We start from the raw sequence: 22,552 nt of genomic DNA on the forward strand, positions 1-22,552 counted from the left end.
ACATATTTAAACAGAACCGTGAAGGACAGTCTTATGTTCACAAAAATACCAACGGGGAGAGGGCTGAGAGGGACAACCACGAGTCATGTGAACAGGGCAAAGGGCGGAAGGCAAGGAAATAATGGGGGTGGCGCGAGACAGCGCACGTGGACAGAAGCACACGATGGGACAACAGCACACGTGGAGAAAGGGAAATAAATGTTGTTGTTTTTGGGGGGGGGGAGGGGGGTTAAAACGTTAAACAAAGAGTAGATGTTCGGGGAAGTTTAGGGGAGAAGGGAAAAATCTAAGAACCAAGCAAAAACAGCGAAGGAAGGAACAAACTTCGATGGGGGAAGCCTCGGGATAGAAGGCCGCACACGCGCAGCAAACAGAAACGATTAATTTATGAAAGATTAACACCGAGAAACTTCCTCGGGACACACTATAGGTACACACACCGAAAGATAAATACAGTTTTGACAAAATACAATTGTGAACAATTACTTAACTTCGGAAACGTGGAGAATGTGTACAGCTTCAAAAATCCGTGCCATCGCCGGAAAGATCTCGCGAGATCTCCAATCGTGTTTTTGTTCTCATCTGGTATGATCTGGTTCTCATCAGATTTCTATCAAATGTTCCAATAAATCATCGATTTATCTATCATGGGAGTATACAAAGAGATACCTGAAAGTTTTGTCACCGACACATTTCTCTTTTCCTTAGGGTTGGAATGGCTGCATCCAAATCATTACGTCATCTTCAACATGATGACCGGTCAAACTTACTCAGCAGGCCAGTTTCTCCTCGCAGGGTTGGCCTATTCCATGGGAAATTGGCGATACCTTCAGCTGACTGCTTCTATGACGTTCTTCCTCTTCTTCCTTATTTCATGGTAATGAGGCATATATCAAACTTTCCCTTTTACTTATTTTACTTTTACTAACTTTTTTATTATACTAACTAGCGTGACTCGGCGTGCTCCATGCGCCTCACCTCACGTCGTTTCAGAGGGATAGGCATCTTTGACCATTTCGGTGTCTTTTGGGTCTTTTTTGTCTTCATGGTGTTTTGGGTCTTCAGGGCCATTTGGGTCTTCAGGGTCTTTTGGATCCTCCTGAAGGACTTCCACAGTGACCAGTGCTTGTTGGAGCTCAACCTCCGATTAGAGCACAGCTGCCAGCTGGACCTGGGGCAGCGACATATTATGTTCCTGGAGACTGAGAGGTTGCTGTTGACTGGAACTCCTCTTCCAAGACATAAGGATGTCCAGGAAGAGGAGTCACAGCAAGGACCATACCGTTAACTTGTGGTATCACAGCTTGTGGTATCAGCAGCTGTGACTAGACGCCACATTGTGGAAGCCTTGTATATATAGCAAGAAGGGCAACGGGACCAAGTCAGGATGGCCATCTCGGGCTAGTGGAGTGAGTCTGGGGTTTTGCAGGAGACTGGGAGTTTCCTGGTAAGCCGCACCTTCACCAGGCCCAGATTTTGGCATACCAGATAAAGATAGGTACATCCTGGACATGGAAACGAGACAGGGAATGTTTGAGTGCTTTTCTGTCCCAGGAACAACAGAACATTGAGAGAGTGGTAGAGTATTCCATTTGGGCCTTGTCAAAGCCCAAACAAAATTACTGCATTACTCGCAAATAGTTATTGGCCATACTGTCTGCAGTAAGACACTTTCACCCTTACCTGTATGGGAAGGAGTTTGTGATCTAGTCTGATCATTCCTCCTCAGTTCAAGGAACCAGAGCGATGGGGCTTGAGAAGCAGCAGAAGTGCAATTTCAAGGTAATTCATTGGCACGGTAAGGCACATGCTTATGTAGATGCACTCTCTTGGTGGCCCTCTCTACCATACTAATGTAAAATTTGTGAGAGGCAAGAAGCCAAGTTTTCGGTTGTGTAGGAGCAAATTGATGCATGCCTAAGTTCAGTGAGAGTGACAATACAAGCTTTGCCACGACCTCCTGTTGAATTTAGTGAAGTGGATTGGGATAAGTGTCATAGGGAGGACTCAGTTTTACACCCCCTTTTTTAATTGCCTGGAGGAAGAGAGGGCACCTTGGTGGGGTGCCAGATCACACCATTCGGGGGCACAGGTAAAGGCCTATTGGGCACAATGGAAGGGGAGGAAAGTGCGTGCAGGACTCATTGTCACTTTGCATAGTACTTAATAGCACTTCACGCACGGACCCATGAACCTCCCTCGAGGCCTGTCAGATAAAGAACTACGGGTACGGCTTGGATGAGTGCGTAATGGAGGAAAAGGTGACAAGGAAGGTGGGGCACTGTGGGCTGTGTAAAAGCCCTCCCCCCCCCCAGGACACTGAACAGCCAATCACTGAGCCGGGCACGCATGTCTGCAGGGAGAAATAAAAATGGGTGTGCAGGTTCACATTTAGGAGAACGATGGAGTCGTCAGTTGGAATTGTTGCCAGCTAGCAATGGTTCGGTACCAGCACGACTTTTTCGGTCGCCGTGGAGTACTGTTGCTGCAGAGTGCCAATCCCTGCCACCCGAAGGGCTTTACGAGACTACCCACAATCCTTGCCTGTCTCCACTGTTTGTTTTGGAATGAGTGAATATGTGTGTATGTCATACCCATAAGGTGTTTTTGTTTTCATACAATAAATTTGTTTAATTCCTTCCCTTATTCATTGTCTTTGTGTCCTGGATCCATTGCAAGTTTGGTAGTCCCAACTCCCAGTGCCTTATTACTTTTAACAAACAATTTTATTTGGAAGAAAATGTCTGTCATCTGTTTCATTTTCTGAATTGGGGTAACCATTACAGCAGTTAATTTGTCGCTGGAGGAGATATAAGTTGGTATTTAAATTGCAAAAAGGAAATCACTTATTGATCGTATTGGTACTCGTTGATACTTGGGCGTGTTGGCACTTAATTAAATCGGTTGTCCTGAAGATCTTGGCGGAGCGGTTTGGCCATTAGCCAGGACCGTTCACACAACAATATTATACTAACGGGAAACACTTCTATTCTTCAAACAGAAACCGGGGTTCCTCCTCATGCAGATGTAAAAAAAAAACAGTCCATGCTCCCTCCACCCCTTCCCTGGCCAAGGCAGCAAGGCTCCACCCTTTGGGCTAAGGCTCGTAATAGAGCTGACACACGCACACTCAAACGCACAAACACACATGGACATACTGACGAGACAAACACTTAACACAGACAATGAGCTTGGGGGAACTGCCAGCCCTCCCGGGGATGCTCTGGATACCAGTGACGTTACAACAATGGCGCCGCTTTTCTCACCGTGCTCAGTGGGGCATTTCCTGTGGAGGAATTTCCTACTCCCTATGGATGCCAACCGATGGGGATTGTCCGTGCTCTATCCTTTTCAAGCAAAGAAGCAGCACGTACCATTTTAAAGTCTTTGATATTACTCAAACTGGTCCAAACCGGATGGGTGTGTTTTATGAGACACTGAAGGAGCAGCGCTCCTGCTTGAGACGGACGAAGTGATGGACAAGACACAAACTCGTCCGAGAAGATGTTTATTGTATAATAATCTCGGGAACTCTGAAAGCCAGTTTATCGGGTTCGCATATATATATCCAAACCAAAAAGCATATATCAGAACCAAAGCCCCGCCTCTCAGGCGAGGCACGCTTTGGTGGTCATGTGACCGACAGGTGCAAAGGATTATAACCTCGGCGCCGCGGTTTGGCCGCCGGTTACGTCACCGGCTTGGGCCAGGAGATTCTCTTGCTGGTCTCGAGCTTTGGGGGACCCATGGGTCGCTACACACGCCCCCCCAGAATCGACTTGGTCCAGGAAGGTCAACCTGAGGGGGGTCTGGATGACCTGACCGAAACGACCCCTGGCTGGTCGCGGGGGGGGGGGGGGGGGGGGGTCCGGTGTGATGGCGGGTGGCCGGACGGGGGGTGCAGTGGACGGGGGGCGGCTGAGCCGCGGTGGGAGAGCCAGCCGTGGCGGCTGGCCGACGTCCATGTGGGCCGGCTTGAGGCGGTCCACCGAAATCCGGTCCGCCCGGCCGCCGATGCTGACGGCGAAGGACTTGTTGTCCCGTCATAGGACCCGGAAGGGTCCGTCGTATGGTGGCCGGAGCGGCCCCCGGTGCGCGTCGTGGCGCACAAAGACGTACTCCGCCGTGCCGAGTGCTGGGGGGACGTAGGATTTGGGGTCGCCGTGGCGGGACGTGGGCACTGGGGCGAAACGTTGGGCGGCCTCCTGGAAGTCCATGCGCTGGCGCGCGGCGGATCAGGGGCTGGTGGCGTCGGGCACGAACTCGCCCGGGACGCGGAGGGCCTGGCCATACACCAGCTCGGCGGTGGACGCCTGGAGGTCCTCCTTTGGAGCCGTGCAGAGGCCAAAAAGGACCCACGGGAGCCGGTCGGCCCAGCCGTCGTCCTGGAGGCCGGCCATGAATGCGGCCTTCATGGAGCCGTGGAACCGCTTGCACAACCCGTTGGCCTGGGGGTGGTAGGCCGTGGTGCGGTGCAGGGTAATGCCCAACGTGCGGGCGACCATGCCCCACAGTTCGGACGTGAACTGTGGGCCACGGTCCGACGAGATGTCCGCCGGTGCGCCGAAACGCGTGACCCAGGTGGCGATGAATGCCTGGGCCACGTCGGCGGTGGTGGTGGAGGCGAGGGGCATGGCCTCCGGCCACCTGGTGGTCCTGTCCACCATGGTAAGCAGGTGGGTGAACCCCTGCAATGGGGGCAGGGGACCCACCAGGTCCACGTGGACGTGGTCGAAACGTCGCTTGGGCACGGTGAAAGGAGCCAGCGGAGCCTGGGTGTGACGGTGGACCTTGGCCCGCTGGCAGGGTGTGCAGGCGTTGGCCCAGTCGCGGACGTCCCGTCGCAACCTGTGCCAGACGAAACATTCCGACACCAGCCTCTGGGACGCCTTCCGGCCCGGGTGTGAGAGGCCGTGGAGCGAAGCAAAAATGCGATGCCGCCAGGTGACCGGCACAACGGGGCGAGGTCGGCCTTGGGAGACGAAACAAAGCAGGACCGTGTCCGCGAAGGGGACGTCAGCCAAGCGGAGGCCCGTGTCCGCCACCCGGAGCACCTGCACCATGCCGTCGGTGGCCTGGTCCGTCGCCATCAGGGCGAAATCGACGCCGAGGTGGACGGCGTTGGTGCCGGCTCGAGAAAGGCAGTCGGCCACAGCATTGTCCTTTCCGGCGACGTGCCGGATGTCCGTGGTGTATTCCGACACGGCGGAGAGGTGGCACTGCTGGCGGGCCGACCACGGCCCCGTGACCTTGGCCATGGCGAAAATCAATGGCTTGTGGTCGACAAGGCCGTGAACGGGCGGCCCTCCAGGAGGTGGCGAAAATGGCGGACGGCCAGGTACAGCCCGAGGAGCTCGCGGTCGAAAGTGCTGTACTTCAACTCGTTGGGCAGGAGTTGCCGGCTGAAGAACGCGAGCGGCTGCCAGGCCCCGTTTACCCATTGCTCATGAACCGCACCCACGGCGTAGTCGGAGGCGTCCGTGGTGAGGGCGATGGGAGCATGGGGTACTGGGTGGGCCAGCAGCGTGGCGTTGGCGAGGGCCCGTTTCGCACCGGTGAAAGCAGCGTCCATGTCCGTGGACCAGACGACGTCGCGCTTCGCCGGCTGGCCGCGGAGGGCGGTGTACAAGGGCCGCATGAGTTGCGCAGCTCGGGGCACGAAGCGGTGGTAAAAGTTCACCATCCCGAGGAACTCCTGCAGCGCCTTGACGGAGCGGGGGCGCGGGAAAGCGGCGATGGCCTCGACTTTGGCCGGTAGCAGTACGGCGCCGTTCCGCGTGATGTGGTGGCCCAAAAAGTCGATCGTCACCGCACCAAAGTGACATTTGGCTGGGTTGATGATCAAGCCGTGCTCGCTGAGGCGGCCGAACAGCGTCCGGATGTGGAGGAGGTGCTCGGCTCTGGACGTGCTGGCGACGAGGATGTCGTCCAGGTAGGTAAAGAGGAACGGCAAGTCGCGCAGCACGCCGTCCATCAGGCGCTGGAACGCCTGTGCCACGTTTTTGAGGCCGAAGGGCATCCGGAGGAATTCGAAGAGGCTGAAAGGTGTAATAACGGCCGTCTTCGGGATGTCGGACGGGCGGACGGGCACCTGGTGGTACCCCCGAATCAGGTCCACTTTTGAAAAAATGGTCCGCCCTGCCAACCGGGCGGAAAAATCCTGGATGTGCGGGACGGGGTACCTGTCGCGGGTAGTGGCGTCGTTGAGGCAGCGGTAGTCGCCGCATGTCCGCCATCCGCCCCCCGGCTTCGGGACGATGTGCAGCGGCGAGGCCCAGGCGCTGTCTGAGCACCGCACGATGCCGAGGCGCTCCAGCGTGGCGAACTCGGCCTTGGCGACGGCGAGTTTGGCTGGGTCGAGACGGCGAGCTCGGGCGTACACCGGCGGGCCCATAGTGGAAATGTGATGCTCGATGCCGTGATGCACCGTGACGGCCGAAAACGTCGGTCGCGTGAGGGCCGGGAACTCCGCGAGGAGATGCGCGAAGTCGTCTGCCAACAGGAGGACGCAGGAAAGCTCGGTGGGCGTGGAACGGCTCAAGGCGCACGCCAGCGAGCTGAAAGTTTCGGCGTTGACAAGAAGCCGACGTTCAACGTCGACCAGCAGCCCATGGGCGCAAAGGAAATCGGCCCGAGCAAAGCCATGGGGACGTCCGCCGTCACGAACTCCCAGCGAAAGAGCTGGCTGCCGAAGCGGAGGGCGACGGTGCGTGGGCCGAAGGTGCAGATGGCGGAGCCGTTGGCTGCGATTAAGGAGGGGCCACAAATGGTGGCCCGCCTGTCCTCCGCCGAAGCGGGAATGACGCTCAGCTGAGCGCCGGTGTCGCAGAGAAAACGCCGCCCCGACGCATGGTCCGCGATGAATAGCAGGTTTCCGGAACGGCCGGCGCTCATGGCTGGTAGTGAGCGCCGGCCCGACCATTTCCCGACTTGCCGAATGTGCACGGGGGTCGACCTGATCGGGCCTGCCGCCCGAACCTGGCATGGAAATAACACCAGGCCGGGTCTGGCGGGGGCTCCGGTCGACGCGTCGGGACTGGGCGACGCGGTATCGTCGCTGCCAGTCGCGCCGGCCCGGCGGCCTCCGGGAAGGAAGCTGCGTCGTGGGCGTCGGGCGGGTGGGCGGGAAACTGCGCCGCGGGCGCCGACTGGGCGGCGGGCGGGCTCCCGGCAGCCACCCCGACGAGCTGGCTTGCCGAATCGATCTTGTCGGCCTCCCTGGCGAGGTCGCGGGGGTTCGTGATGGTCGTGCTTGCCAGGGCGACCCGGACCTGGGCCGGGAGCTGGCGGAGAAAAAGCTCTTGCAAAAGGAAATCCGAGGGATGCTCGCCGAGCAACGCGAGCATGTAGTCCATACGTTCGGACGGGCGCATATCGCTGAGCTCAGGAAGGTCGAGCAGGCGTCGTGCGCGTTCAGCCGGGGAGAGGGCGAAAGCGCCCAGAAGAAGTGCCTTGATGGCGTCGTACTTGGCGTCAGCGGGCGGGCTCTGGAGGAGGCTCAGGCAGCGGGCGGCGGTCACGGAGCCGAGCGCGGCGACCACGTAATGGTATTTCGTGGTGTCCTCCGTAATGCCACGCAGGGCGAACTGGGAGTCCGCCTGAGCGAACCAGACGGCGGCATGTGCTTCCCAGAAAGTGGGCAGTTTGAGGGACACTGCCGTGTCCATCGCGTGTTGTAAACTCGGGGTCACCAGTGAAGGAGCAGCGCTCCTGCTTGAGACGGACGAAGTGACGGACAAGACACAAACTCGTCCGAGAAGATGTTTATTGTATAATCATCTCGGGAACTCTGAAAGCCCATTTATCGGGTTCGCATATATATATATATCCAAACCAAAAAGCATACATCAGAACCAAAGCCCCGCCTCTCAGGCGAGGCACGCTTTGGTGGTCATGTGACCGACAGGTGCAAAGGATTATAACCTCGGCGCCGCGGTTTGGCCGCCGGTTACGTCACCGGCTTGGGCCAGGAGATTCTGTTGCTGGTCTCGAGCTTTGGGGGACCCATGGGTCGCTACAACACCATCTCCTTACTGGATGGCCGTTGCCTCCCTTGAGGAGCTCATCCTCCCTTTTCCTGGTGTTGTTTTTGTTCCTGGCAGGGTGTCACAGTCACCCTTGCCACTATCAAAGCCAGTCCTAAAAAGCAGTCCGAAAAAATGTCCTGACAAAACATATTAGCCACATGGACACATTGTATTATGTCCAACAATCACAACTAGGAAGCATTAATAAGGCATTGTTGTTATGAAGCAGCTGGGGATTGTATGAATATGTATGAATGTGTAACAGTATGTATACATAAATATGTATTTACATAAAAGTTATATTCCAGGCTGATCTCACAAATAACATATTTTCATGCTCTAACGGTCACATTGACCTTGGTGCAGTCACAAAAAACCAATTGTAAAAAATTATGATCCTTATACGAAGATCCGACCATGCATGTAACCTTTGTGACAGATATACAATGAATCCCCCGGATTAGGAAAGGAGCAGCAAGTTGCCCCGTCCAGATGCAAAACTTACTAGCCCGTTCCCCACGCAGCGGGAGATGGAATTTTGCAATTTTGTGTGTGTGTGTGTGTGTGTGTGTGTGTGTGTGTGTGTGTGTGTGTGTGTGTTTCTGGGCCGTAAAGTTTTTAGCATATGAGCTTTTGTCATCAAGCTTTCAACAAAGCTTCATTATGAAACTAGAACGCCACTCAGTAGAGCGCATACTACCGCCGTGGGTGGCCGCTGCTGAGCCCTATCTTCCAATGGTAAAAAAAACCTTCAAAAAATTCCTGGATCCGGAATAATATCCTGAGCTTCACCAAAAACGAATCAATTCTTCCTTATCCCAAGGGCAATCATGCCACCAACTTTCATCCAAATCCGTTCAGAACTTTTCCAGATATCTTGTTCACAAACACACGAACGCACGAACATACAAACACACGTATGCGCACACCCACACACACACGGACGGACACGATAGAATGCATTACTCCCTGGCGGGAGTAAATATGGAGAAGCCAAATTAATAATTTTGTCAAAAGGTCAAACGTCAGCGTCACCTCAAATCATCAATTTTCATCCAAATAACCTGAAATTTTAAGAATTTGCATGTTGGGTCACTGAATTTGTTAACCAATCAAAAGTTAGAAGCTGACTGTTGTTTTTTTTCAGACCAAAAGGTCAAAGGTGAAGGCTGCATAAAAGTTTCAATTTTTTGGTATTTAATTTTAGCTGTTTTCGTCATGCATAGTGTATGGAGGAAGATGAAGCCTGAATACAAGCGGATGCAGACTAGTGGGGCAACTTAGCATAACAATTGTGCATTTTGTGAGGAAAGCACCAAATTTGGCACACTAGTAGACTATCATATTATGAAAAGATCTGGATATTGGGCCATCTCAGATTCAGAGATTTGATTTTTGCAAGATTTCGATTCGATTGGGATCGAAGAGAACACCTTCTTCGTCTTCTGTACAGTGAAGTTGCCAGCCCTGAATTCTCTGGCTAGATCTGGGTGCTTCATTGGGAGTGCAACCATGTCCCTCAGGTGAACAGGGACCCACCTGGCATAGTGTGTGTGGTCTAAGGCATGGAACCATGGGACCAGTTCCGTCAGGGCATCAAGGTACATCGTGAATGAAGCCTGCCGCAGAGAACGCACGTCGACCAGTACCAACATCTCTAGTTCCAGCACAGTTGCCCAGTACTGAAAGTTGGGAATGTCTTCTCCTCTCTGGTGACACCGGTTTTCGAGCTCAGGCAGGTCTTCTGCATCATCAGCATATGTCATACAGTGGCGTTCATACGCACGGTGTTGCAGGATGTGCAGTGCCGCTGCAGTGATTTGATGAGCTCTTCTTGTGCGGGTGACGTGGGCAGCTCGCAGGAAGTAGTCGGCCGTCCCTGGCGTTGCAATCTCAGCTTGCAAATCTGCAAATCTTGCAAAAATCAAATCTCTGAATCTGAGATGGCCCAATATCCAGATCTTTTCATAATATGATCGTCTACTAGTGTGCCAAATTTGGTGCTTTCCTCACAAAATGCACAATTTTTATGCTATATTTAGCTTAGCTGCCGGACGAGACAGGCTTTTAATTTACAGATGTTTTTGAGTTCGTCATTTTGTTGTGTGCTGAACATTTTGAATTTGAGATTCTCATGACCGTTGTTGCTGCATGGTGCATTTCCTCATATATTTTTAGTATGTGAAGGATTACATCTTAAAACATGCATGAATATGCGAGACATGGCTTTCCTTTTGCAGGTTTACACCTGAATCTGCTCGATGGTTGGCACAACAACACAGATATGAAGACACCTTGAGATCTTTCAAAAGAGTTGCCAGAATAAATGGAAAACGTGTCGAAGCTGAGTCACTTGGTATCGAGGTAAATCTGCAGTGGCCTGCAAAATTATTCACCCCCTACCAATAATGCCAAATATAGATTAATTATGAATTATGCAGAACAACCTTTCCAAATGAACTTTTTTATTCATAACTGAAGAGACCAAACAAAACGCTATTAATGTTGAAGGAGCTTACATGTCAGGAATACGTACAAAAACCATGTACAAATCAAAATTCACTTGTAAAAGTATTCAGGCCCTCAGGTCAGCATTTGATGAAAGCACCTTTTGTAGCAATGACTACTATGAGTCTTCTTGGGTCAGTCTCTACAGCTTTGCACAGTGAGATGGTGAAATCTTTGCTCATTCTTCACATGAAAACTGCTCTAGTTCTCCCAAATTTGATGGGATTCATCGATGGACTACACTCTTCAAGTCTCGCCATAAATATTCAATTGGGTTCAAGTGAGGACTTTGGCAATGCCACACAAAAACATGTATTTTCTTCTTATTCAGCCACTCCAATGCGGCTTTAGCTTTGTGCTTCCAATCATTGTCCTGTTAAAATGTGAATCCCCGACCCAGTTTCAGATTCACAGCTGATTCAAGCAGGTTTTCATTAAGGATTCTCCTGTACTTTGCACCATCCATTGTCAGTTCTATCCTGACAAGCTTGCCAGTTCCCGCTAATGAAAAGCAGCCCCATAACCCTCCTCTTCATCCTTTACCTGTCCCCCCTCGGTCACTTAATCCGCCGTCATGGTCTCCAATTCCACTGCTTCGCCGATGACATCCAGCTTTTCATCTCCACCAAGTCCATCTCCACCGCCACCCACTCTATCCTGACAAACTGCATCACTGAAATAAAATCCTGGCTTCAAATCAACTTCCTCAAACTTAACTGTGATAAATCTGAAATAATCATCATTGGCCCAAAAACGCTCACCAAGTCCACCCATAACTTTGCCCTCAACATCGACGGTTTCCCAGTATCCACCTCCCCTCACATCCGGAATCTTGGCATCATCTTTGACCAAACCCTCTCCTTCGACAAATACACTAAACAGATCACAAAGACAGCCTTCTTTCACCTGAAAAACATCGCCCGTCTCCGTCCATCCCTCTCCTCCGTGGCTGCTGAAACCCTCATCCACGCCTTCATCACTTCCCGTCTGGACTACTGCAATAGCCTCCTTTATGGTTCACCCTCAACAATCACCAATAAACTCCAATACATTCAGAACTCCGCTGCCCGTCTACTCACCCATTCCCGGACCCGTGACCACATCACCCCTGTCCTTTACAAGCTTCACTGGCTCCCCATCTCCCAGAGAATCCAGTACAAAATCCTCCTCTTGACCTACAAAGCCCTCCATAACCTGGCCCCATCCTACCTGGCTGACCTCCTCTCCAGACACACTCCCACCCGCAACCTCTGCTCTGCTGGTACCAACCTCCTGACCCCCCCCCCATCCGGACCAAATTTAGATCCTGGGGGGACAGGGCCTTCTCCATCGCTGCTCCCACCCTCTGGAACTCGCTACCTCACACCATCAGAGACTCCTCCTCACTCACCACATTCAAAACATCACTCAAGACCCACCTGTTCAACACTGCATTCAACATTTAACCCACAGCATCTAACCCCTGACTATCTCCTCTCCTTCTCCCTCCTTTGTGCTTTGAATATTTCCCTATTGATTCTTCTTTTTTTGCAATTGTTTTTATGTTTTGCTATGCATTATGTTTTGCACTCTATCAAAGCGTATTTGGGCTTCCTGAAAAGCGCTATATAAAATAAATGCATTATTATTATTATTATTATTATAACATGATGCTGCAAGCACCATGCTGCTGACATAACATGATGCTGACTGTAGGTATGGTGTTGACTCGGTGATGTGCAGTGTTAGACTTGCACCAGATGTAACACTTTGAATTTAGACCAAAACGTTCAATTTATGTTTCGTCTGACCACAAAACGTTTCTCCACATACCTTCAGTATCATTAAAATGCTTTTTCGCAAACTCCATAAGTAGTAGGAGAATGGGGGTTCCAACACATACCAAATTTAACATGTAAGTGAATGGGGAAAGTGCGTTGGAACATATAGACCACCCACCGAAAACCCCCAAAACATCCGTCTATTTCTCCCTTTCCCATCGAAACCATTAACAAAGGTTAAATCCTCAATAGACCCCATATTTTCTTTGAACTCATATGGAGAGCCAACAAATAATTGTTTGTTCTATTTTTGGGAATAACTTAATCTTCTTCTTGAACTCATCAACATTGGGAATATTGATTAACTAGTGGGGTCACCCATGGGAATCCCACGGGCATGGACGTGTGTGACATTTCGACATATTGAGTTAGATGCTGCACCTGCACATGCAATTTCACAAAATGGTTACTGCCAATTTATCATATGCACAAATGATGTAATGTACACAATGTATTTACTTCTGATAACATGTGAATGCATGTGCGTGCACACACACACGTACACCCACACTCATATACACATACACATGTACACCCACACACATACAAACATATACACATACACACACACTTCTCGTTTTTTCATTTCTGTTCCTCACAATTCTCTCTCTCTCTCTTCTTCACACACACACACACACACACACACACACACACACACACACACACACACACACACACACACACACACACACACACACACACATATATATATATATATATATATATATATATATATATACACACACATATATACATCCACACACACACATGTACACACACATGTACACCCACACACATACATGCACACACATACATATATACACATACACACATACATACATGCACACACACATATATACACATACACAAACACACACACACAAACACACATACACACACATATATATTGTTGCAGATCTCGGTCGTCAGCTCTCCCCTTATCAAGGGGGGGGGGAGGGGGTTGGGGTTAATCCCCCTTGTCCTTTTATCTGGCCGACCCGAGTCCTGGAAGTTATACGCTCCTTCCGGTCGGTATTAGGTAGGGTTATCGGTCGACTTGGTCCGAATACCTAATTACTAACACCGACCGTAAAGCAGGGAAATAACTCCCGCCCGAACCACGGCGTTAGTGGACACGCCGAGCGAAGCGAGCCGCGATCTGGACCGTTAACAAGGACGAAACACGATTATGGCGGTTCCGATCGTGCCACATTTACCCAATGGAGGAAAAGACTGATGCGATCGGATGGAGAGGAAACCCAGAAAATAGGAAGAACACGCAATTTATTACAAATGTACAGAAAGAAGAGGAAACGAAAGAAATGTACAAGGAAGAGGAAGAAGCAGTTACACAGGGCAGCCTTAAACAGTCTTATTCTTACTACCCCAGGACAAACGGGCCCGTCTCACATACACGTTCACACGGGGATTGTAGATGGTTGATCGTCACCAGCACGTCCGGGCTCCAGCCCGGCTCCGGTCCAGGCTCCGGTCCAGCGGCGAAACCCGGCAGGTAGCTCCGCGTATAGTGGAACGCGAACGGACAACGATATAACCGGGGGGGAGGCTGGTGTCCTAACGGCGTATGTAATACGTGCACACTCGTGCCAAATGCCCCCTCTCCCCCAAATGTCCTGGACAGTCCTCTTTTATGAGCGCTCTCCCAATTAGTTTGCTTGCAATCACGACAGTCCTCTGAGTCCTCTTTAACAAGCGCCGCCGTATATGTCCTCTTTAACAAATGCCACCGCATGAGTCCTTAGCGAGAGTCCTGTGAAAGGGCTTTTTGTTTGCGCTTTTATAACGCAAGCAGCGATCGCTCCACCAGCCCAAAAGCCATGCCTCTCAGGCGATCTTACCTCAGCCCTGGTTGGCTGGTCATCGCTTACCGGCCACGCCCTGATGGTGGGTTGACGTGGCCACACCTTCTTCTTGACGTTCCGCCCCTTTTTCCGGGTCTCACCTCGTGGCTTATGGCGGCGTTGAGCGAGCGCAAAGGCAGCTGCTGCTGGCCGAGGCATGTAACAATTGGGAGGGGCCATGGGGCACAGACAGTAGGGGCACGCTTAATGGCGTGGCTTGGAGAGGGGGGCTGTTAAAATGAATGGAATGGGGCCTACTCCTTATTTGATTGACACAACGCAGATTCAACTATTGGAAACACGGCCTTATCTAAACACATACTAATGAAATAACTGAAGTCCTATAGTGTCCGACGTGTTGCTTGTGGCCAACCTATGGGGTGTTACCTTTAACCTTCAATGATGTTGAATTTATATACAAGTGTGGGTTCTCAAAACCGCAACACTATATATATATATATATATATATATACTGTATATATATATATATTGTTACGGAATCGGGCAACGGCACTCCCCTTAGCAAGGGGGGTTAACCCCTTGTCTTGTTAAGCTGGCCGTCTCCGTTCCTGGGGGTATGACGTCACTTCCGGCCGATGGTACGTAGGGTCGTAAGCCCAATTAGTCTTAATACCTCAGTATTACCACCGGCCGTCAGCGAGGAAATACTCCCGCCCGTGCCGCAGCATAATTAATGGATGCGCCAAGCGAAGCGAACTGCGGAGCGAGCCGTTAGCAATGACTAAACCCGATTGCGAAGCGGTTCTGCCAAAATCGTGCCACAGATATTCAATAGGGAAATCACGAAGACGATCGGACGAGAATGAAAACCAGAAGAGTACGGAGGAACAGGTATTTATTATTACTATACAAAAACCAAAGAAGAAGAAGAAACAAAGGTAATTTACAGAAAAAGGAAGAAGAAGATACACAGGGCAATTCTTAAACAGGCTTACTTATAGAACCCCAGACAACACAGACAGCACAAACTCACGTACACGAATGGGGAATTGCAGGCAGGAATTGAATGGAGGGAAGAGAAGAGCAGTTGGTCCACAGAACGGGCGACAGGGAGGTCCGAGGATCACGGCACGACGTCGAGGTCCGCGTGCACGCACTTGTTCTTTGGAGGTTGGTTTCGGCAGTTGCCGTCAGTGCTGGTTGGTATCGCGAGCACTCTCAGGCTCATCTGCGCGCGCGTCTCTGAAGCTCCCTCTTGCGTCCCTGATGAAGCTCTCTCATGCGTCTCTGAAGCTCTCTCCTCTCCCTTTCGCACCTCTCTTGGGGGCCCCGCGCCAAGGGTTTTATAACCACCCCCGTGGAACTTTCTTGAACCTCCCAGATCTTTCTTACCCCGCCCTCTCAAGCCATGCCCACTGAGCCTTGGTTGGTGGGCAAGGGCTGGCTGACTCCACCTTTGATGACGAGGGCTCCCTGGCTCCACCTTGTATGACGAGGTGGGGCCACGCCCTTCTTCTCTGATCCTGGCCTCGTGGGCAATGGAGTTTTGGAGCGAGCGCTAAGGCGGCTGCGGCTGGCAGAGGCGCTTTGGGGAAATTGAAAAGGGGAACTATCTTATTTGTTTGATGCAACGCAGATTCAACTATTGGGAACAGGTCCTTAACTGAAACACATAATAATGATATAACTATGAAAAGGGCCTATGATTTGCTACGTGTTGCAATGTGGACTAACTAAGGTGCAATTATTTCAATTAACAGCCAATTAAGGGGAAATGTACACAGGGGTTATTTATAAGGGAATTTACTACTAAATTTACATGTGAAGGTTCTAAAAACCACAACAATATATATATATATATACGTATGTATGTATGTATATATATATACATATATATATATATATATATATATATATATATATATATATATATATATATATATATAGTGTTGTGGATTTGAGGACTGTATATATTTTTTTGATTGTGTGCTGTATTATTATTATTATTGTTGTTGTTGTTGTGCTGTGCCTCCTGCCTCCGGAGCTGTGTAAGATCAAAAGGGCGTCCCATAGTTCACAAGCATACATGTCAGCCAATCATAGGATATTCATGTTCGATAGTTATATCTTATTCTGTGTATTAGTGTAAGGCTGTGTCTTCCATTAATTGAAATACTCCATTGCACCAGTAAAAGAGATAGATTCCCTTCATTCCCATTCCCACAACCTCCATTCCCCCTTTTCGTCGTTTGGCAATTACCTCCCCTCCAAAACCGCCATTGAACCTGTGCTCGGGTCGGAGAAGAAAGGCGTGCCCGCCCGTCGTCATCAAGGGCGGAGCCAGAGGGTCGCGCGACCAACCAGGGCCGAGGTGAGCACCCCCGATGGGCGTGTCCAAAGCGCCGGGGGGCGTGATCGCTGGGGGCGCTATAAAAGGGCGCAACCGGAAGTGAGCTGAGAGAGATGCACTCTGGGTTGGTCGGAGAAAGAGAGAGAGAGAGAGGAGGAGTTGGTCGCACCAAGAAAGAGAGAGAGAAGAGTTGGTCTGAGTCGGTTGCAAAAGGAGGGTCAGTGGTCACAGTTGGTTGCGGTGGTGAGGAGTCGGTGGTGAAAAGTGAGTGAGACAAGTCCTGGGAACGCAGCGGACGGAGGCCGCAGCCGCAAGACCACCCAACCGCCAAAGGGGGCCTGAACGGCGGTTTGGAGCAGGGCCAAAGAGGAACGGCGGCTGCTGAACGCGCCGGTTGTGCTGCGGGACCCCCCTTGGACCTCTCCCTCTCCCTCCAGCCATCCACCTTCTGCCATTCCTGGCATCCCCCGCGTGAGTCGGCGTTCTGTTTGTTCTGTCCTGGGATAAGTTAAGCCTGTAGATAAGCTAGTATTTGCACTGTGTCACCTGCGTCTTATGTGTTGTAAATAAACTTAATTGCTCCTTTTTGCTTGTGTGTGTAAATAATAAACCCCATTACTCGTCTGTACGTCTTCTCGTTTTAATTCCTTTTCCTCTTTGCATTCGTCGTTTTTGTCTTTTCCCCTCATTGAGCAGCTGCGGTGCGATCCGGCCAAAGTCTGGGTGAATCGGGTGAGTTTTGTTAGGTCGCGGTCTTACACCACCGCTCGGTCTATAACATCTAACCGCGACCTGTAACAATATATATATATATATAATTTTATATATATATATATTGTTGCAGATCGCGGTTAGGATGTTATAGACCGAGCGGTGGTTTAAAACCGCGACCTAACAAAACTCACCCGATTCCACCCGAACGTTGGTTGTATCGCACCCTAGCTGCTCAATGAGGGAAAAGACAAAAGCGACGCAATGCAAGAGGAAAACGGAGACAAAAAAAAAAGGTTTGAAATACTACTACATTTATTCCTACTATTTACACACAAGCAAAAAGACAGATGTCACGTTTATTTACAAGCACAAGACGCAGGTGACACAGTGCAAATTTAGCTTACCTACAGACTTAACTTATATCCCAGGACAGAACAAACAGAACGCTGACTCACGCGGGGAATGCCAGGGATGGCAGAAGGTGGATGGCTGGCGGGAGAGGAAAGGTCCAAGGGGGGGTCTTGCAGCTCAATCGTGCGTTTGGCAGCCGCCGTTCCTTTTTGTTGGCCCTGCTCCAAACCGCCGTTCAGGCCCCCTTTGGCGGTTGCCGGGTGTCGCTGCTGCGGCGGCCTCCGTCCGCTGCGTTCCCAGGACTTGTCTCACTGGTCTGGTCCCTCAACCCTCAACCCTCAACTCTTTCTTGCTTCTCTCACTTCTCACCACCGACTCCTCTCTCTGGCAACCGACTGTGACCAACTCCTTGCAACCAACTCCTCCTCTCTTCACAACCCTTCTTTTTCCAACCCAGAGTGCATCTCTCTTTCTTCTTCTCTAGAAACGGTCCACTTCCGGTTGCGCCCTTTTATAGCGCCCCCAGCGATCACGCCCCCCGGCGCTTTGGACACGCCCATCGGGGGTGCTCACCTCGGCCCTGGTTGGTCGCGCGACCCTCGGGCTCCGCCCTGGATGACGACGGGCGGCGCGCCCCTCCTCCCCTCTGACGAGGTGCGACACGCCTTTCTTCTCCGACCCGAGCCTCGTGGTCAATGGTGGTTATTGGAGGGGAGGTAATATGGGCAATCGAGGCTCGCCAATGACGAGAGGGGGATGTAATATGAGGTCATTGGAGGTTTTGGAGGGGATGGAAAGGGAGATTTTTGGGGATGGGAAGGAAAGGGGGTCTATTCTCTTTCACTGGTGCAATGGAGTACTTTTAATTAATGGGAGACACAGCCTTATCCTAAAACACAGAATAAGAGATAACTATCAAAAGAAAAGATATATCGTGTCCTGCATGTATGTTTTTTATGGACTAACTACGGGAACGCCCTTTGACCTTTATACAACCACAACGGAGGGAGGAGGGGTGACATTTTACAACAACCTTTTACAACAACCTTTTACAACATTTTACCACCACCACAAAATAAAAAAACATTCTCATATTCACAACACTGCACCCTCCTCCCCTTAGGCACGTCCCGGGCCTATTACTTTTACCTTAGTGTGGCATGTAGGTGTAGTTCCCTCTACTTTTAACCTGACCCTGAGTGCGACAGTTTTAAAACATAAATAAATGTGTCCCGCTGCTCCATTGCACCCTGCCTAACAGACTTACGCCCACAGTTAACCGAATTGCGGAATGGTCTTCAAACTATACACTGACGGTGGGGAGCATTATTTACACTGACGCTAATTTTATTTACAAAACTAACCCAGGACCTGTAATTGTTCTTTCTGGGGGGAGGACAGTCTGCTCTGCATCAATGCACCATTAAAGCACCCAAAAACGCACCAATACACACCCAAGCACCAATCGGTGCAGTCACCATAGTTCATCAGTGTTCCATAAAAATAAACCAACAACCCCTAACCCTGCAGGTGATCTCTTGCTCTTCGGCTCCCTCTGCTGGTTATTATTATTTGTCTTCCAGATGTTGTCATTCTCTTTTGCTTTGCTTACTGGCGGCCTATTTGCAATAAAGTGTGCCCAATGTGTCCTTCTTATTTATTTTATTTATGGCCCACAGGGCCGACTAGTGTGGTTCACCTGTGGGGCATCGGTGCCCTGTGGCCAAGGTCCGCCAGCAAGATTTCGGGCCCTCATGGCCGGTTCCAGCAGAGGGGCCATGCCCCAACCCATGGGGTCCATAAGTGGTGCTCGGCCACTGACATGTGGTCCATAATGTGGTGCATCGATGCAGACAGCTGGTTCTGGGAATTTCGGGCGCACAATGGCCGACCCACGCACGCTCCCCTCGGCGCCCAACGGCGCTCAGGTCCTCATGTGGGAGACAAAAAGGGGGGGCAAGACAGATGAGCGAGGGGTAAGGTCTCAAGGGTACACATCAAAAAGGCAATGCAAGGCGAAATGCGTACGGAGGGCGAAGTGAGAAAGCTCGTCCCTACCGTACGTCACCCCCCTGTTACCTAGCCCACCCTTGCCCTTACCCCATATGTACAAAACCTACACATTACCAATTCGTCACTACTGTCACGTCTTCCCCATATTTCCCCTATATCAAATTCGTCACCACAATCCCTCTACTTCAAAAATTTGCCATCATCAATTCATCATCAATCCTCATAAGGAGGCAGAGATGGAACATCAAAGCACAATGTCACACCCACGTCATGATGCGTCTCACAATCCAAACATTTGCACAATAAAAAATAATAAAACATGGCATGGTGTGGAGTTACCTGTCACCTCCGGTGAGTGGGTGCAGATGGTGCGAGGAGATCCTTCATCCTAACTATCCTCTAAATGACTTTAACACACTTTACACTACCCGGGGTCTTTCTCCGGCCAAACCATTGGCCCTCTTACACTATGGGTTCTAAAAACCAATTCCCATTGGCCAAACTGTGGTGCTTTTCAATTTGGGGTCTCACTCCCCCGATTCATCTCCCGGTGCCCTCGCACAATTTCTGGGCCGCGACGTGTAGCTCTCCCAACAGGTCTACCCACCTGCACACCTCCACCACTGTAGTCGCCACCCGAGCTTACCTAGCTCCTTACCCTAACCTAACTACCTGGGGAAGGCCCTCTGGCGCTCTCCCCACTCGGTGCCCTCTCTGGCACTGGGCTACCCGGGTCCGTCCTCCGGATCCTCGGGCCCCCACTCACAACTACCGGCTCCCAGAGCCCACCTGCGGCCTCACCTGGCCGACATCCTCACAGTGGTGGAGTGCCCAACCAACTACACACACTAACAGGCTACACGCCCAGCCATTTCCACAACACTAATGCACCCATCCAAACATCATTCTTCCAACCGCACCACAGATGCCAATATCCAACCACAATTTACCTGTACCCTCTACCTAACTCTTACACTACCCGCCCCGGGTATCCGTGATGGGGGTCCACTCTTCCCCCATTCACACCTTCGCACCATCCACTCCACTCCACAATTTCCACCATACCCACTCCACGACCATCCATTGGCCAATACTCCATACCATTTATTCCATACACCTGTCCTCCATTCACCTGTCGTTGCACACCTGTGCAATCTCACCTGGTGCCACCTGCACCCTCCTCCTCTTTCTGGACCAGTTGGTCAACGCAACACACATCACCATCACTCACTCATACACTGCTCCACACACCTGTTCAGTTGCACACCTGTGCAATCACACCTGTTCCATTCTCACCTGTTCAATCCTCACACGCACGGCATCATCTCAGCTAACTACTCCCCTCTGAAACTTGCGCTTCCCAGTCGTCCCTTTAAACTATTGCGCTCCCACGTCATTATCATCCACACTAAACTACCTGCGTCCCCACTACAGGTATCAATCACTAACTAAACTTAACGTTACCTAAGGTCATCTTCCCTAGATCCCTACACACCATATCCTAACCCACCCGGGCTAGTTTTCACTGCCATACACCCCTTAAGCTATTGCTCCTTTGCCCCCCACAATGTGAGGGATGATGGATTTGCCATCCCACCACATTGGGGAGGTCCTACTATCAATTTCGCACACCTAAATCCAACCAACCAAAAATTTTCCATTTACTGCCAATTCTATTCACTTTTCTAAATTTTGTATCAAATCACTACTATCACTATCACCATCACCCGTCTACTTATTAGGTCCTCTCGGTGCGCCAATTCACATCTACAGCCCGGCTTCGTACAGCCGAGCAATGAACGCGGGTTCTTTTGTGCCAGCGGCTGGATACGTCCCGCATTCGGGGCAGGGACGGAGGCTTACCCGGGCCGAGATCCCATGCACCACCTCGGCGTGGAGCCATCCAATGTCCCGATCTCGACCTGCCGGCACGTGTCAATAGAAAGTGGTCGCCATGACGACCCTTCCTATCGGGCTGCCCGCTCCGCCTAGTGGAGCCCGGCCGCGGCCGTTCCAAGCGAGGCATAGCGTGGATCGCGTACGGCGGTTCTTTCGAAACCGCCGTGGTTCGGATCCCCGCTGATCCTCGCGGCACGCGAAGCTGCCCGACGCGCACCGAGGGCCTGATTCGGCTATAAGTCGTTCTAAACTCTACCCCGTCTAACGTCGATGCTTCACCTGGACGCTGACACCCCGCAGCCCGTTCCTTGCTCACACATCCAGCTGTGCCCATGCTCCTCGTACCTTTCCTTACACACCCAGGTACACCCATTCCACTCACAGCCTTGGTCACACACCTGACCACCGAACACTTTGGCACACATTCGTTGCTCGCACACCTCACCAATACACCGCTTCGCGCCCCCTCCTCGGTCACCTCCTCTGTGACAATCACAGGTGTGCTCTCATTCGCACACCCAACCACGTGCCTCACTACCAACTCAAATGTGCCTTCCCACACACGCTCTACCATTCCAGGTGTGCATCCTTCCATCCCAGGTGTACATCCTCGCTCACCTGTCATAACCAACTCACGCTCCGTTTCACTCTCACTACTCTCACCTCCACTCTCGGTCGCGCACTCACCCTTACTCTCGACCGCACACTCTTTCCTCATGCACCCGTCCGTTACACACCTTTCTCGCGCACACCCTCCCGTTACATCCTCTGTAACACTCACCACAGGTGTACACTCTCTCGTTACTTCCTCCGTAACACTCACCACAGGTGTACACTCTCTCGTTACTTCCTCCGTAACACTCACCACAGGTGTACACTCTCTCGTTACTTCCTCCGTAACACTCACCACACCGCGCTTCCATGTACCCCCTCGCACACGCGCTTCGACCGGCTCACTCCTGACGGCACACTCACTCCTCGGCGTGCACTTTTTCCTCACACACCCCATGGTCGGACATTCTCGCACACCTCTTTTTTCGCACACCT

At 51.3% G+C, this 22,552-nt stretch overlaps 1 protein-coding gene across 1 annotated transcript in view; it reads left to right on the plus strand.

The window, feature by feature from the left end:
* The window catches only part of LOC137426892 (solute carrier family 22 member 6-B), a 99,271-nt gene that overhangs the window by 39,674 nt on the left and 37,045 nt on the right, over nt 1-22,552 (plus strand). The window contains exons 4-5 of the mRNA XM_068115893.2: nt 709-877; nt 10,268-10,391. Of these exons, the coding sequence (XP_067971994.2) occupies nt 709-877; nt 10,268-10,391 (293 nt within the window). The remainder of the gene's footprint in view (nt 1-708; nt 878-10,267; nt 10,392-22,552) is intronic.

Source organism: Myxine glutinosa, chromosome 5, assembly GCF_964187855.1.
Source record: "Myxine glutinosa chromosome 5, kmMyxGlut1.1, whole genome shotgun sequence".
Taxonomy (NCBI): domain Eukaryota; kingdom Metazoa; phylum Chordata; class Myxini; order Myxiniformes; family Myxinidae; genus Myxine; species Myxine glutinosa.